At 44.6% G+C, this 18374-nt stretch overlaps 1 protein-coding gene across 19 annotated transcripts in view; it reads right to left on the bottom strand.

The window, feature by feature from the left end:
• PTPRF (protein tyrosine phosphatase receptor type F) overlaps window positions 1-18374 on the bottom strand; it is a 1358330-nt gene that overhangs the window by 96153 nt on the left and 1243803 nt on the right. For 12 of the 19 annotated variants that reach the window (XM_063939338.1, XM_063939337.1, XM_063939347.1 and 9 more), the window contains 2 exons: window positions 2851-2868; window positions 292-402 (listed from right to left, as the gene is read on the bottom strand). In XM_063939338.1, coding sequence (XP_063795408.1) covers window positions 292-402; window positions 2851-2868 — 129 coding nt within the window. The remainder of the gene's footprint in view (window positions 1-291; window positions 403-2850; window positions 2869-18374) is intronic. The other 7 variants (XM_063939346.1, XM_063939350.1, XM_063939349.1 and 4 more) reach the window with 1 other exon arrangement.

Here is an 18374-nt window from a genome sequence, read left to right as displayed (position 1 = left end):
CTACAGAATCGTACAGGGAACATGTGAGTGCACTCAGAAGGCCAGCACTCAGCTGCGGCATGTAACATACATACAGCTACATACTAACAGCACACACATGCCACACACAAACACATGCACCGCTACACAATTGACACCAGGAACGAGGCGTCAGCATGACCCACACTGGCCAGACCAGCAGTTGATAGTAGCAACTCCTTTGTAGACCTGATGGAGTCCTGGAAAGGTGAGTTTTAGCAGTGGTCCATGGAGGGGAGGTGATCACCAGAGCCAGTGGGGAGGAAATCTTACCACGCACGTAGAGGTTAGCGGGAGCGGAGTAGCGCGTTCCAGCGCTGTTGGTGGCGACACATTCGTACTTCCCCTGATCGGACTCCTCACTGTTCTCTATCTGCAGAGCTCCTATGAGAGACAAGGAGGAGAAGGCATTAAACACTGGACCCCACATTTCTTTCACCAGAACTCATTTGCCAGCAGTATCCCCCGGATGTGGACCAGGAATCCGTTACATCCCTTGGCCCATGCGACTCAACTACAAGAGTGCAGGACAGGGAACCTTAGCACGCCCTATAATTAGTATAAAGCTATGGCCACTACACACATGACCCTATCAGCAGCTGTGGAACTGCCTGTGGGGGATATATGTGTCCTCCATGTTCCTTGCTATTCTATCATCAGCATTTTTCTAGCACACCTAGATGGATATTGATTGGCGGTCAGGATCTGGACGTCTGCTGAGTTATCTTATGGGTGACGTTGTATCCACTTTGTGACACTATAGTGTGATCATGTCACTGCCTAACACAACATAAATCAATAACTAGTGATTGCTCAACTTTCATGGCTGTGAACACCCAAATTGTTTGTATAGATTACACTGCAACCCTACCGCATATTATATAGCATACATTGTGGCTGTCAATGTGCGGGAACAGGCGATTCCTCTGTACCCACACTCACAGCTCAGCGGCTTCACTTTAACCTTTAGTTCCCAGATCAACCACTTAAACACAGGTGCTCCATGGCTGACTGCAGTCACTTCATGAATGATCGATGAACTGGAGGTAGGCGACGTGCACCTAACCCACATGTATTGCAGCTTTATGCATTCAATGGGCTGTATTCAGGGTCAGTCTTAGGTGTAAATGAAGAATTTTTGTCAGGGACCTTACTGCACATGTGCGTCTTTTCACAACCTGCGTCTTTTTTTTTGTCTCAAGTCTGACTTGAGACTTTTTGCAACTTGATGGGCTGAGTCCAGGGCTGGAGAGGGGGTGGGAATCATAAGACGTGGGTGGACGTGCAGTGGATACAAAAGCACAGTAAGGACGTGTAGTGGGCCCCTGAAAAGTCTGCAACGCAGCCCCCTGACGTTACCTCTGACCCTGTTGTAAGTGTAAAGTTGGAAGTGGTGACTGCATGCGATTGGTCATAAATGGTGAAGACACGCCCATTTATGCAAAACCGCTTAAACCAATGCAGAAGCGTTTTTAATATTATAAAGTGTTGACATAAAAAAAAAATTTTTTTTTATAGCTTTGCTAAGGACAGATGCACCAATCCCCTTGGGTACTTAATATCTGCTCTATCCAGCTGCTAATTGCAATGTGTTTCCTCTACTGCTCCTTACAGCGATTTCTGTACTGGCAGAGAAGCCTCCCCTGCAGTTGCTATCCAGCCAGGTACGCCAAGGGGAGGGAGCCGCAGCCAAGGGGAGAGAGTCGTAGCTGGAAATTTGCATCTGAGACTGACCCTGGATAAGCCGCAGAAATGCAACCGCTTTCAGACTCATTTTGAGAGTCCATTTGTGTCCAACCCTAGAGAACTCACCTGCGCTAGTACATACAATTATAGTAAACACTGGAGCAGTTTCTGTTACATAAGATGAATGTAAGCATTACACCTATACAATGTCAGAATGATCTAATGCGGGGGACAAACACCCAGAAGCATTGCATGTATTACATATGGTACTTCCATTATTCCAACCTGCGGACAGGCTCCCACCGTCTCGAAGCATCTGACCAGAGAAATGGGGGTGTTAGTGGTTAGGGGGAACATGAAGATCACAGTAAGAGACAGTGAGGTTGGTGAACAGGATGAGTGTGAGGCTTGGAGGACTTTTATATATACCCTTTTTAAGAATGAAATGTGGCTGGCTACAACTGCGCGCAAAAAAACGAGTGGTAAGTACACCACAATGGGTCAGTATCGTGAAAGTGATTATATCAAAGGCTTACTCCGGAACATGCCCACTTCCACCAGGTACAAACTACTCCACTCCTGTACTTCCCACTTAGTTTATGATTGCGATCATTGGTGAGGAACTAGTTTAATGATGAGAAGGATGTTTTTAAGACCAGAAATGAAGAGGATGTGCAGGAACAAATAATATTGTACCTGGTGGAAAGGGTTACTGTATGTTGGAGGGTTTGCTATTCTCTTAACGTGCACCACCATCTACTCTACTGTCTTATGGTTAGACAAAACATAAACCAGCGGATTCATATTGTTTTTTTCAACAGACAACAGAAAAGGCAACAACCTTAATTTCCTAAAATTTTATCTTATCTGTTCGGTGATTGGCATTAAAAATAATGCACCCGATCCCATTAAGCTGCAGATTTTGGATCATTACGAGAAAATTATAACGTGGGAAAATAAACTTTATTGAAGGTTCATTGTAAAAAAGGGTACACCCAGGGGGTCCCTTCCTCAGCATCATTGTGTGTGACACGAGACGGGACACCAGGCATAATGGGAGGCTGGAGATGGTAACTGTGAATGCGGATGAGCCTCTGATGAGGTGACGGCAAGATGGCACAGTGAGGATGATCCCGGCATTCTTACCTCTGATTGGTGTACCACCTGGTGAGGTAATTTGAATGCAAATAAGATTAGAAAGAAGCTGTTAGTAACAAGAATAGGAGAGAAAGGGGTATTAATTGGTTACGGGGGGGAGGGGGGGGGGGGGGAGAGAAATACTGATTAACCCCTTCACAAGCACAGTGCTGCCGGAACTCGTGCCGATAGAGAGGTTATCTTACAGTTCCAAGCAGGTCTGTATTATTAAGCAACAGGAATTACAGGGAACAATTACACATGGGACTGGAGAGTCACTGAATGCAGTAAGGTTTATGTAACACTACACGCAACACATGTGCTGTAACCTGCTTGGGAACAGGTGACTAACTTACTGATAACCTGTACATACTCAAGGGCGGTGTATCGTACCTTCTAGAGAGATATGTGAAGACGTTGCCCATAGCGGCTCAGCTTCTTGCCAACATTTATCTAGCACAGTTTAAATAATGACAGTTTGAAGATGATCGGTTGCTATGGGTAACTTCACTTTATCTCTCTCAAAGGTTTGATACATCTCCCCCTTGGTATCATGCTATCACTCAGCCCCAGCTTCTAGCGGCAGAATCACTGTCCTGGCTAGATACGCAAGTGGGTGAAGTGGGCGAGACTCAGCTGTTGGGTACCCGGATCCCTTCTGGGGACCCTGCAGCATTTACCAACACAACTGATAATCTCATCAATTACAATTATATTATTATTATTATTATTATTACTGGGCTTTGCGGCCCTGCCCGATAATGAAGCGTGTGTTGCCAGCATAAAGAGTTACTAGACCAAAGTCAATCTAGAGACAAGTGTAAGAGGGGCAATTCTGAGCCACGATCATCAACATACGATCGGTTGCTATGGGTTACAGCACATCTGTACTCCGTGCACCGTGTCACGTAAGCCTCTTTGCACAGGGACAGTAGGCTGTAGACAAGGCTGTTAGTGGTTTAGTTCACGTAATAAAATGCCTGTTATTGCATTTATTTCCAACATGCATATATAGATTATTCCTCTGCAATTTCGCCGGAGATAAACACTTCATTTTACTGCACAAGTACTAAAGGATTAACAGTACGGACGAGTCAGCATATTAGCGGCCTCTCCGAGTCCCACACTAATATTTCCCGCAGGGTGGCTGGAATTTTCGGCATGGCCAAGCCAATATTTACACGGTGCTCTTGCCAAAGCAATATCCCAACTTTTTCTCCAGCAGTTGCCTCACAGGGGGAGAGAGAGAACGAAATGCAGTCGTCAAGGAAACAATACGATTGTGCCTTTCCTCTCTTTACACCAGCCAAATTCCCCCACAACCCCCCGTGCCAGGCATCCCATCCAAAGCTCGTTTTTAACCTCTGCGCCGCCACAAAAATGCTGCTCTACAGCTGGCAGGCCGAGGGGCTCAAGGGCCACGCTGCAATGAGTCTGGCTGGAAGTGTGCCACGGATAATAAGTTTCGTGGCCAATGCCAATTATAGAATGAGTAAGAAGGGCTTGGTTCTGCCCCTCTCGTTCAGAGCGGCAATTTATTAGGGATATTGTTGGTTGCTGAGCATTCTACGGTCTGAAAGGTTATTCTGTTCCTGTATTATCACAATATACAGCCCAGCAGCATAAACATTGGCTTTAAAGAGAAAAACAAAAAGTGACTCAATGAGCCGCTATGAGCGGCCTATGACCAACACCATCACCACCACAAACTCTTTGATCAGCAAATCCTGCAGCAACGCCTGTTGCTTCTAACATTTATCACCCGTTCTGGGAGTGTTTATACAAGGCATGAGACACCCCCAAATAGAGAGCATCACATCGGCGGCCAACAATCACGTAATATGGCCAGCTCCTCCGGCAGCGGCTCCCCGCAGCAGCCCTTTATGGCTGAACGTATAATAAAACCACTTTATCGGCTTCCCATCCAGCCGCTGGCATTTACATCTGTCTCAGGTCACCATAACAGTCGCTCAGGAGTGATTCCAGCACTGGAAAGGTTAAGCACGGGTTAGGCTTGATAACATTTTTATATGTCATCTCGTCAAGCTTTTACATTTCCAGTCGGGTTTCAGGGTAAAGGCTGGGTAATATCTGTCTGTAATTTAACCATCTCTGGTACTATGAACCGTTCTGCCTTGCAGGGTGATTTCTTCTCCCATTATTAAGCGGCTAAATGAGAATAAAGCCAAATTCCCACTACACAGGCCAGCAAATTCTAATGTTACAAGATGGGAGTAGCCACTTAGCGGACTGCAGAGACTCGCTGGCGGTAGGATCCAAACTGTCCCCAACTGGCCTAATAGGCTCTTCCACACCAAGATGTGTAGATTACAGGTAACAATCTCTGATTATTTACTGAGGTTTTCCTTCAAATCTGAACAAAATTTGCTGCAATGTTTGGATGGGATAGGATAAAAACCGCAACTGTCCGGACCCCGGAAAGGCGGACCGGCTCCCTGCAGCAACCTCTGCCATTCTGGAGCTTGTAGTACTTATCCACGTCTGGCCGTGTCCCTTCCGGGGGGTGTCTGTGGATGGGGAAATAACCGGAACGGTCTAGAGAAGACCATACGGGGAGGCGGTTATCTCTACCTCCTCTGTGACAGCTGTCACAAGCACCTCCCCCGGATGGGACAACCCCCCTGGAAGGGGACGAGCACTACAAGCTCCAGAACAGCAGAATTTGCTGCAGAGGACCGGTATGGTTCGCACCATTCCGGTTTTACCTAATCCCCTCTTGCCATAGGATTTGTCTCGCCCAGGAATTCCCACCACATTTTCAAGACATTTCTGAGACTGTGCGTCCCAATCTGCGACACTGTGCGCACGCTATCTGGATCCATCAGAGAGAGAGAACATAGTTTTGCTGCGTCTGACATTGGCAGCGTTTGCGACTCGGGCCCTAGATCCGCAACCCCTGACTGGTCTGATGTTACTACAAAATAAAATCCTCCACTGGCTGCAAATCCCTTTGTTGCACTTCGCCTAGTAATAAATGCCACCTATAGCGTATTTAGTGTGTACTTTATACCCATCTATGGTAAGTAAGCAAATCTCAGTCTGATATAGAAGATAACAGAGAACAACAGCTCATCTTCCTCTGCATAGCAGATGTACATCGATTGCAGAACGTCACGGTAGGGACACTTTTACATAGGTGAGGAAATGGTGTCAGTAGCTCTTTAATACAGGGCAACTTATAAATCAGCTCAGCCGGCCTTTAATTCATCAGCCTTCTCTGTCAGACCCTTGGCATTCATGACAGATCTGGGTATTCAGCATGTGCTGCGAAATGTTTTACCCTTTGTGAAAGACGAGCATGTGGAATTAGCAGTGTTATTTCAGGACACGGAGGAAGAAAGCAAAATATCAAAGCACTTTACATTGATTCCCGGACTTCGCCAGTGCATCCCATGCCCTGCAGCCAGTGACTGGCACTGACTGGCACTGGCAATCATGTGTATACAAATGGGAAACCAAACCTGATTACTACAAAGACATCATCCCAGCTCCAAGCAGCTATAAGAGTTGCAAGGGTAGTAATACCGGTTTGCTAACCGTCCCCCAAATTGACCAAACTTTGTCCCACTTGGACACCATCAGGGAGTGTAATCATTATTACCCCAAGATGATGATTACAGATTTCTGAGGGCCTCTGCTGGGTACATAGGAGGGGTTTTTGTTGTCACAAATTCCATTTATAAAAGCGACATTGTATGACAGTAACATGGTCATCGTGTATCCATCCTAGAAGAGGGAGAGACTACAGATATTACTGATGAAAGTTAAATTATACTGAAATATTACATGGAAAACCAGGCATGTAATCTAGCATTTTCCGTCATCATGCGTCCAATGCAGCTCTCTATTACATTGGAAACATCAAATCCTGATTCTACGGGTCCATCTGATGATTGGGCCCCACAGCTATGCTCAGCCATGGGCCTGTATGATTCATTGCTAACGATTTCTCTACACATCACTGCATAATGTGCCCAAGCTTGTGAGGGCTTCTCAGGATGGGAGGAACTTGGCTCACCATGAAGTCCTACAGAGAACACAGTAAGCAATTACTCAGCTGTACTTGTCACGTTTGGACTATTTCTCTCCTGGAATCCAGGAGATGTGGCCACGGAGGGTGCAGGGAAAGGCCTGTGCATCACAAGAGAAGAAGCTGTATCTACCATAGTGACCACTGACTGTGTTTAGTTCTGCAGATCATCGCACAGAAGAGTTCTGCTATCCACAGGACTACCTGAGATGGTGCACAGATCCACTTGAGACTCAGTGTATTAGGACAGGGCTATGATTCTGGGACCCACACTCTACCTTACACCTAGTGGTGATATGATTGGATACATAACCATCACTCCATAACAGAGTGCCAGCATTCGTCTTTCCCCAGCCAGCGTTCCTAGCCAGGGCTCAGACAACGACTGTCCGTATTTAGGTTGTATTAGTATTCAGCACTTCCTACACAGAACGCCACGGAAAAAAAACAAAATTTTTTTAAGCCTTTGTGAGCTTCCTTCATGTCATTTTCCTGGGGGAAGAGTTCTACCAATATAATTATACACTGGCAACAGCGGGCTACAGATAAATGATCAGGTACCAGGACCAGGTTATCTGTATTTATAGAGTAAACTGATGTTCCTGCTGTAGATAGGCGCTTGTCTTCATACCCACGGGTTTCCTGGGAAGACCGGAATGACTGCCAGCTGTTAGTAATACACATGCCGGGAATCTCCAGCAGTGTCCAGCCAGGAGAGCCTCTGGCTAATGGCGAGGAAACACTCGTTTTGCGTATTCTGTCACTCTTGTGGTGCGGCGGTGAAGAACACTAATGCACTGTAGTCCTGAACGCTCTATTGTTAGTTATTATTACTATGATTGTAATTCTTTTTTTTTCCTACTGTTCAAAGCCTTTTGTACGTCCACTTTATCAGGAGTTTCCCACTCGCTCCATTGTTATTTCCAAGGCCTTTTTTCAACGACAGAGAAAACTCGTTGAGCTCGCTGCAAAGATACAGGGCGGAAAGCAGACCCTGAGTACTAGAGTACTCTATAACCAGGCGGATTTACCACAATGTACAGTCTCTAAAATAAACCACTCTATTAAAGAGCTAGCGAATAGAGAACGTCATTGTAACACACTGAGTGGAAGGCTGCTCCTATGAATATCAACCAATCAGCGATTACATCCTGGCACCCTGACTGGCATGCAACCCACAGCAGGGACTGGATGCCTCCATGGTGGCAAAGGAGTAGTAAAACAAACAAACATACAGATGTGTCCTCCCCTCTTTGTTGCTGCAGTCATGTTCTAGTCACTGTGCGAATAAGACGCTCAAGCTGATGTTGCTGATTAAAATAATATGTGGCATGTGTATATTCTGTGTATGATTGCTGCTGTATCTGCATACGAAATGATACAGCACAGTGTTTTCCAGGCATTACGTATGCAGATACAGCTGCAGTCACACACAGAATATACTCTCATGCACCCTGTGAGCCGCGACTCCTTACATACGGGGACTAGATGAGGAAGGACAGATCTGTATTTATAAGTAGGGTTCATGTTCCCTTCTTAGCGATTTGTTGGTACATACTGATGTTTTGGTTTACTGGTTGGAAAACCAGGATCTCAATCTACAATGTTCATGTAATAAGTATGTAGTGTTACAGTGCCTATACCCTGCATGGTGTATGTAGGAGACATATGATAAGCATGTAGTGTTATCTGTACCAGGCATGGTGTATGTAGGAGACATACGATAAGCATGTAGCGTTATCTGTACCAGGCATGGTGTATGTGGGAGACGTGATAAGTATGTTATGTTATCTGTACCAGACATGGTGTATGTGGGGGACATGTGATACGTATGTAGTGTTATCTGTACCAGGCATGGTGTATGTGGGAGACATGTGGTAAGTATGTAGTGTTATCTGTACCAGGCATGGTGTATGTGGGAGACATGTGATAAGTATGTAGTGTTATCTGTACCAGGCATGGTGTATGTGGGAGACATGTGATAAGTATGTAATGTTATCTGTACCAGGCATGGTGTATGTGGGAGACATGTGGTAAGTATGTAGTGTTATCTGTACCAGGCATGGTGTATGTGGGAGACATGTGGTAAGTATGTAGTGTTATCTGTACCAGGCATGGTGTATGTGGGAGACATGTGGTAAGTATGTAGTGTTATCTGTACCAGGCATGGTGTATGTGGGAGACATGTGATAAGCATGTAGCGTTATCTGTACCAGGCATGGTGTATGTGGGAGACATGTGGTAAGTATGTAGTGTTATCTGTACCAGGCATGGTGTATGTGGGAGACATGTGGTAAGTATGTAGTGTTATCTGTACCAGGCATGGTGTATGTGGGAGACATGTGGTAAGTAAGTAGTGTTATCTGTACCAGGCATGGTGTATGTGGGAGACATGTGATAAGCATGTAGCGTTATCTGTACCAGGCATGGTGTATGTAGGAGACATATGATAAGCATGTAGTGTTATCTGTACCAGACATGGTGTATGAGAGGAGACATGTGATAAGCATGTAGTGTTACCTGTACCAGGCATGGTGTATGTAGGAGACATATGATAAGCATGTAGTGTTATCTGTACCAGGCATGGTGTATGTAGGAGACATGTGATAAGCATGTAGCGTTATCTGTACCAGGCATGGTGTATGTGGGAGCCGTGATAAGTATGTTATGTTATCTGTACCAGACATGGTGTATGTGGGGGACATGTGATAAGTATGTAGTGTTATCTGTACCAGGCATGGTGTATGTGGGAGACGTGATAAGTATGTTATGTTATCTGTACCAGACATGGTGTATGTGGGGGACATGTGATAAGTATGTAGTGTTATCTGTACCAGGCATGGTGTATGTGGGAGACGTGATAAGTATGTAGTGTTATCTGTACCAGACATGGTGTATGTGGGGGACATGTGATAAGTATGTAGTGTTATCTGTACCAGGCATGGTGTATGTGGGAGACGTGTGATAAGTATGTAGTGTTATCTGTACCAGACATGGTGTATGTGGGAGACATGTGATAAGCATGTAGCGTTATCTGTACCAGGCATGGTGTATGTAGGAGACATGTGATAAGTATGTAGTGTTATCTGTACCAGGCATGGTGTATGTGGGAGACATGTGGTAAGTATGTAGTGTTATCTGTACCAGGCATGGTGTATGTGGGAGACGTGATAAGTATGTAGTGTTATCTGTACCAGGCATGGTGTATGTGGGAGACGTGATAAGTATGTAGTGTTATCTGTACCAGGCATGGTGTATGTGGGAGACGTGATAAGTATGTAGTGTTATCTGTACCAGGCATGGTGTATGTGGGAGACGTGATAAGTATGTAATGTTATCTGTACCAGACATGGGGGGTCATTCCGAGTTGATCGATAGCTGCCGTTGTTCGCAGCGCAGCGATCAGGCTAAAAATCTGCATTTCTGTGCATGCGTACGGGCCACAGTGCACACGCGCGATGTACTTTTACAAAAAAACGATGCAGTTTTACACAAGGCCGAGCAACTGTTTTCCGTCGCTCTGTTAATCGGTGAGTGATTGACAGGAAGTGGGTGTTTCTGGGTGGTAACTGACCGTTTTCCGGGAGTGTGCTAAAAAACGCAGGCGTGTCAGGTAAAAAAAGCAGGCGTGCCTGGGAAAACGGGGGAGTGGCTGGCCGAACGCAGGGCGTGTTTGTGACGTCAAAGCAGGAACTAAACAGACTGAAGTGATCGCAAGGAAGGAGTAGGTCTGCAGCTACTCTGAAACTGCTTGAAAAAAATTCAGCACTGTTCTGCTAACCTTAGATACACTCCCAGAGGGCGGCGGCTTAGCGTTTGCACTGCTGCTAAAAGCAGCAAGGGAGCAATCAACTCGGAATGAGGGCCTCGGTGTATGTGGGGGACATGTGATAAGTATGTAGTGTTATCTGTACCAGACATGGTGTATGTAGGAGACGTGATAAGCATGTAGTGTTATCTGTACCAGGCATGGTGTATGTGGGAGACATGTGGTAAGTATGTAGTGTTATCTGTACCAGGCATGGTGTATGTAGGAGACGTGATAAGCATGTAGTGTTATCTGTACCAGGCATGGTGTATGTGGGAGACATGTGGTAAGTATGTAGTGTTATCTGTACCAGGCATGGTGTATGTGGGAGACATGTGATAAGTATGTAGTGTTATCTGTACCAGACCATGTAGTGTTATCTGTAACAGGCATGGTGTATGTGGGAGACATGTGATAAGCATGTAGTGTTATCTGTACCAGGCATGGTGTATGTGGGAGACATGTGATAAGTATGTAGTGTTATCTGTACCAGGCATGGTGTATGTAGGAGACATGTGGTAAGTATGTAGTGTTATCTGTACCAGGCATGCTGTATGTGGGAGACATGTGGTAAGCATGTAGTGTTATCTGTACCAGGCATGGTGTATGTGGGAGACATGTGATAAGCATGTAGTGTTATCTGTACCAGGCATGGTGTATGTGGGAGACATGTGATAAGTATGTAGTGTTATCTGTACCAGACCATGTAGTGTTATCTGTAACAGGCATGGTGTATGTGGGAGACATGTGATAAGCATGTAGTGTTATCTGTACCAGGCATGGTGTATGTGGGAGACATGTAATAAGTATGTAGTGTTATCTGTACCAGGCATGGTGTATGTAGGAGACATGTGGTAAGTATGTAGTGTTATCTGTACCAGGCATGGTGTATGTGGGAGACATGTGGTAAGTATGTAGTGCTATCTGTACCAGGCATGGTGTATGTGGGAGACATGTGGTAAGTATGTAGTGTTATCTGTACCAGGCATGGTGTATGTGGGAGACATGTGATAAGCATGTAGTGTTATCTGTACCAGGCATGGTGTATGTAGGAGACATGTGATAAGTATGTAGTGTTATCTGTACCAGGCATGGTGTATGTAGGAGACATGTGGTAAGTATGTAGTGTTATCTGTACCAGGCATGGTGTATGTAGGAGACATGTGATAAGCATGTAGCGTTATCTGTACCAGGCATGGTGTATGTAGGAGACATGTGGTAAGTATGTAGTGTTATCTGTACCAGGCATGGTGTATGTGGGAGACATGTGATAAGCATGTAGTGTTATCTGTACCAGGCATGGTGTATGTAGGAGACATGTGATAAGCATGTAGCGTTATCTGTACCAGGCATGGTGTATGTAGGAGACATGTGATAAGCGTGTAGCGTTATCTGTACCAGGCATGGTGTATGTAGGAGACATGTGGTAAGTATGTAGTGTTATCTGTACCAGGCATGGTGTATGTGGGAGACATGTGATAAGCATGTAGTGTTATCTGTACCAGGCATGGTGTATGTAGGAGACATGTGATAAGCATGTAGCGTTATCTGTACCAGGCATGGTGTATGTGGGGGACATGTGATAAGCATGTAGTGTTATCTGTACCAGGCATGGTGTATGTGGCGGACATGTGATAAGCATGTAGTGTTATCTGTACCAGGCATGGTGTATGTGGGAGACATGTGATAAGCATGTAGTGTTATCTGTACCAGGCATGGTGTATGTGGGGGACATGTGATAAGCATGTAGTGTTATCTGTACCAGGCATGGTGTATGTGGGAGACATGTGATAAGCATGTAGTGTTACCTGTACCAGGCATGGTGTATGTGGCGGACATGTGATAAGTATGTAGTGTTATCTGTACCAGGCATGCTGTATGTGGGAGACATGTGATAAGTATGTAGTGTTATCTGTACCAGGCATGCTGTATGTGGGAGACATGTGATACATTCCCCATCAGTCTCTGCCTGGGGTTCAGACACTGGGCAGCTCCCAGGAGTATCTACCTATCACTGAGCTGGAAATCACCGGCAGCTGCGCCGTATATTTCTGTAATACTGGATAAAGCGCAGACTTTGCCCCATAGTTCTGTTAAAGCGCCGCTCAGTGCATTGGCTTATATAAAGATTAAGATAAAATACAAACTGCCTTTACCAGACATCATGGTGAATTTAAACAATTTCTTCATCAGGCATTAAAGTATTTTCAGAGACGATGAGGAGATTATGCTGTGTAATATACAATTATATCACATTATTTCTGACAGACCGCAACTTCCCAGTGTGTCTCTGCAAGGCTTGTGTTCCAAGTGAGACATACGTATCAGTATTTTTATTTATGCATTATTGTTACCACTAAACAGCTTGTCCGTTTTGTCTTTTTACCTCCCATTCTAAAATGCCCCTTGGAGCATGTAGGAGGGGGCAAATACTGTACCTTATCTTGCAACTGTCCAGATTCTGATGGGAAAGTCTAGATTAATAGACCACAACATGGGAAGACCTTGCACAAAAGTGTGCAGAATATTTTAGAATATAAAAGTGGAGCTAGCGCGGATGAGGGGTGGGTCTGAATTTGCCTTGATTCAACATGTACTGTATGCATTGCAGCACCACACCAAAACGCAGGGGCAGACCGATTCCATCTAGTCCTATCTATTGCAGAGACTGTCCGGAAGGTGGAAATGTAGAATATTCCAAAGATATTTGCAGCCAGCGGTATGAATTCCAGGCTGTAATTAATGTTCACTGCAACACATGGATGTAAATTGTGGTGCTATAGGTTTATCTTGCATGTTTACACAAAGTGTACATGGTTTGTACTGCACAGAATTATTGTTTTCAGATGACGTTCCTGACGTTGCTGATGTTCCAGGACATTCAATGGAAACTAACCCCAAACGACTCTTTAATACATTTAAATCACTTCTGAATCCTCCCGCACCTACCCCACCAGCCACTATCAAGGCACAGGATCTTGCTTCCTACTTCAAGGAGAAGATTGATAAGATCCGAGATGAAATGGTATGCTCTTCGGCAGCCAGTGACCTGCTCCGTTCTGTACCTGAACCCTCTGGCACTCTTTCTTCATTTGATCCCACAAATGAAGATGAAGTATCATCACTCTTCTCATCCTGCTTCTCTACTACCTCTCCTCTTGATCCTTTACCCTCACAAATAAGTAAAGCTCTGTCTCTGGTGCTCATCCCAACCTTAACTAACATCTGTAATCTCTCTCTCTCTACTGGTATTTTTCCTTCACTTTTTAAGCATGCAGTGATTACTCCCATTTTAAAAAAACAAAATTCTGACCCTAATGCTCTCTCAAACTACCGCCCTATCTCTCAGCTCCCTTGTCTCTCTAAGCTACTTGAGAGACTTGCCTACACTCGACTCACACACTTTCTTAACTCATACACTTTGTTGGACCCACTTCAGTCAGGCTTCCGTTCCCAACATTCCACAGAGACGGCACTGACTAAAGTGGTTAATGATTTGGTCACTACGAAGTCTAAAGGCCACTACTCTCTACTTATTCTTCTAGATCTATCTGCTGCATTTGACACTGTAGACCACTCTCTTCTCATACAGACACTACAATCCCTAGGTCTTAAAGACACAGCCCTTTCTTGGTTCCTATCGTACCTATCTAATCGCTCCTTCAGTGTTCGCTTCTCTGAATCTACCTCCTCTTCGCTACCTCTTTCAGTTGGAGTACCGCAAGGCTCAGTTTTGGGTCCTCTGCTTTTCTCTATCTATACCTCATCTCTTGGTAAACTAATCAGCTCTTTTGGTTTTCAGTATCATCTGTACGCAGATGATACTCAAATCTACCTATCCTCCCCTGACTTGTCCCTATCTGTACTGGACCGTGTCACTGAATGCCTTTCTGCCATCTCATCCTGGATGACATCTCGCCACCTCAAACTTAATATTTCAAAGACAGAGTTAATTATATTTCCACCAGCCAATAGTAGGTACCAACCTGATATCTCTATCACTGTTGAAAACTCGACTATCTACCCTACCCCACAAGCTCGCTGCCTAGGTGTCATCCTTGACTCTGATCTGTCCTTTGTTCCCCACATTCAATCTGTCTCAAGATCATGTTACATGCATCTAAAAAACATATCCAAAATACGACCATACCTTACACAAGACACTGCTAAAACTCTAATCCACGCTCTCATTATCTCCCGCATTGATTATTGCAATAGTCTCCTAACTGGTCTTCCCAAAACAAGACTCTCACCACTACAATCCATTCTGAATGCAGCGGCGAGGCTTATCTTCCTCGCTAGACGTTCATCATCTGCAGATCCACTCTGTCAGTCCCTCCATTGGTTACCTGTACTCTACCGCATTCAATATAAAATACTTTTACTCACACACAAGGCCATTAACCAAACTACACCAACGTACATCACTTCGCTTATCACAAAATATCTCCCAACCCGACCTCTTCGCTCTTCACAAGATCTGCGTCTCTCATCCACACTCATTACTCGCTCCCACTCACGACTGCAGGACTTTCATCGGGCTGCACCCACCCTGTGGAATGCCCTACCACGCACAATAAGACTCTCCTCTAGTCTCCAAACCTTCAAGCGTTCCCTCAAAACTCACCTCTTTAGGCAAGCGTATCAAATTCCTGAACCGCCCACATAACTTTCATAAACCTTCCTATCAAATTACATCCACTCTTTACAGTCCACACATATCCTCACATGTCTTCTCATTCTATGCAATAGATAGCACCTTTCCTTGTGTACATATGCCTATTTCCCTATAGATTGTAAGCTTACGAGCAGGGCCTTCCTACCTCTATGACTGTTATCACCCAGTTTGTTATTGTTATTTCAAATTGTAAAGCGCAACGGAATTTGCTGCGCTATATAAGAAACTGTTAATAAATAAATAATAAATAAATAAACTATAACTGTATCGGCTCTTTTTTTTTACTGCTGTTGTTCTTCTTGTGTCACTATGAGTTTAATTTCTCATGTATACTGTTGTACTTTGACAAATTGTGCAGTCGCCTTGTTCTAGCCGCCAGTTCATCTGCCGACCGCCGGGATCCTCACCGGATTCCCTTCATACAGCTACACATCAGTGAGTTACGTAAGCGCAGGCTAATTCGGTCCTTTAAGTGGGAAACGCGGTACTTGACGGGGGTCTTCCTAAAGAGGGGGCCACACATCTGTCATGTGTAATTAGCCTTGGTGGGATTGAAGCCTCAAAGATGCACCAGAAGGAGGGATCCAGCCATAAACATGATATCTGACAGAATATTAATAGGATTCCACCAGCTAAACTTGTATAATATATAGGATTTGGAATGTTATAATGTACTTTTTCAATTAAGTCCATTGCGAGTTGCAGAACGGTGGAGACATGGACAGTGCACGGAGACCTCATTAGCAGTCACTGTCTGCCAACAACTGAAACGGTAACGAGACAACCATTGCTTGTTATAGAACGGTGACTGGAGTTTTCACGGAAAACAATGATAATGAACTTCATCCCATCGTGAATTTTCTTCCCAGTACAAAACATAATACAATGTATTCAGGTTTAGGTTTCTGTGGAATAGAAACCCGCTCTTTATATGGCTTTGTTTTTTTAACGTTCAGCTCTCATTGCACCGCCATCTCCTCCCTGAGGAAAGGCCCAGGGTCTGAGGTGCACTGCTGATTGTATTAGGCTCTTCCTCCAGCTCTAATCTCCAGGAAATAAATCATATTTGTGTCTTTCTTTCTTACCAAGTGTTTAACTAGGATACATTAAGTATTTCTACTACTCATCTTCAGTTGTATGGATGAGATACTGTCTTCTATAAACCGCCGATGTCTTCTCTACTATCTACTATAAACAGGTGATGTCTTCTCTACCGTCTACTATACACAAGTGATGACTTCTCTGTCTACTATACACAGGTGATGTCTTCTCTACCGTCTACTATACACAGGTGATGTCTTCTCTACCATCTACTGGAGAATGCGCTTCAACACAGACAAGTGTAAGGTAATGCACTGTGGTAACCAGAACAAAAATTACACCTACCTACTAAATGGGGTAAAATTAGGGGATTCTGTACTGGAAAAGGACTTAGGTGTCCTCGTAGATAGCAAGCTAAGCAGTAGTACCCAAAGTAGGACTGCAGCAAAGAAGGCTAATAAGATATTAGCATGCATAAAACGGGGTATTGATGCTAGGGACGAGAGTATTATACTCCCGTTATATAAATCACTAGTGAGGCCACACCTTGAATACTGTGTACAGTTCTGGGCACCGTACTACAAAAAGGATATCCTGGAGCTTGAAAAGGTACAGAGGAGGGCGACCAAACTAATTAAGGGCATGGAGACGATGGAATACAAGGAAAGGCTTGAAAGACTAGGCATGTTTACATTGGAAAAGCGGAGACTAAGAGGGGATATGATCAACATCTACAAATATATAAGGGGACAATACACAGAGCTTGCGCGGGACCTGTTTTTGGTTAGATCAACACAGAGGACTCGTGGACACTCGCTCAGGTTTGAGGAAAGGAGATTCCGCACAATACAGCGTAAAGGCTTTTTCACGGTAAGGACAATACGTGTTTGGAATTCCCTGCCCGAGGGAGTTGTAATGGCGGAATCTGTCAACACCTTTAAGAATGGGTTAGATAAATTCCTATTGGATAAGGATATCCAGGGGTATGGTGCATAGTCATGCATTATAGTTACTATAAATAGGGATAAAATGCAATGGCTGACAGCAGCATCAGTCAGAAATTTTAGTCAAATCATCATGCATAGGACACCACAAATAGGTTGAACTCGATGGACAATTGTCTTTTTTCAACCTCAGATACTATGTTACTATACACAGGTGATGTCTTCTCTACCGTCTACTATAAACAGGTGATGTCTTCTCTACCATCTACTATACACAGGTGATGTCTTCTCTACCGTCTACTATACACAGGTGATGTCTTCTCTACCATCTACTATACACAAGTGATGTCTTCTCTACCGTCTACTATAAACAGGTGATGTCTTCTCTACCATCTACTATACACAGGTGATGTCTTCTCTACCATCTACTATACACAGGTGATGTCTTCTCTACTGTCTACTATAAAAAGTTATTGTCTTCTGCACTGTTTGCTCAATACGGGTGAAGTCTTCTGTACTGCCTACTGAAAACGTGTGATGTCTTCTGTACTGCCTACTGAATACGGTGAGAGGTCTTCTGTACTGCCTACTGAATACAGGAGAGGTCTTCTGTACTGCCTACTAACTACGGTGAGAGGTCTTCTGTACTCCCTTCTGAATACGGGAGAGGCCTTCTGTACTGCCTACTGAAAACGTGTGATGTCTTCTGTACTGCCTACTGAATACGGTGAGAGGTCTTCTGTACTGCCTACTGAATACAGGAGAGGACTTCTGTACTTCCTACTGAATACGGGAGAGGACTTCTGTACTGCCTACTGAATACGGGAGAGGTCTTCTGTATTGCCTACTGAATACGGTGAGAGGTCTTCTGTACTGCCTACTGAAAACGGGAGAGGCCTTCTGTACTGCCTACTGAAAACGTGTGATGTCTTCTGTACTGCCTACTGAATACGGGAGAGGCCTTCTGTACTGCCCACTGAAAACGTGTCATGTCTTCTGTACTGCCTACTG

This window comes from Pseudophryne corroboree, chromosome 9, assembly GCF_028390025.1.
Source record: "Pseudophryne corroboree isolate aPseCor3 chromosome 9, aPseCor3.hap2, whole genome shotgun sequence".
Classification (NCBI taxonomy): Eukaryota; Metazoa; Chordata; class Amphibia; order Anura; family Myobatrachidae; genus Pseudophryne; species Pseudophryne corroboree.
Note: the sequence above shows the minus strand (reverse complement) of the source record. Positions and strands in the feature narration are given on the sequence as shown.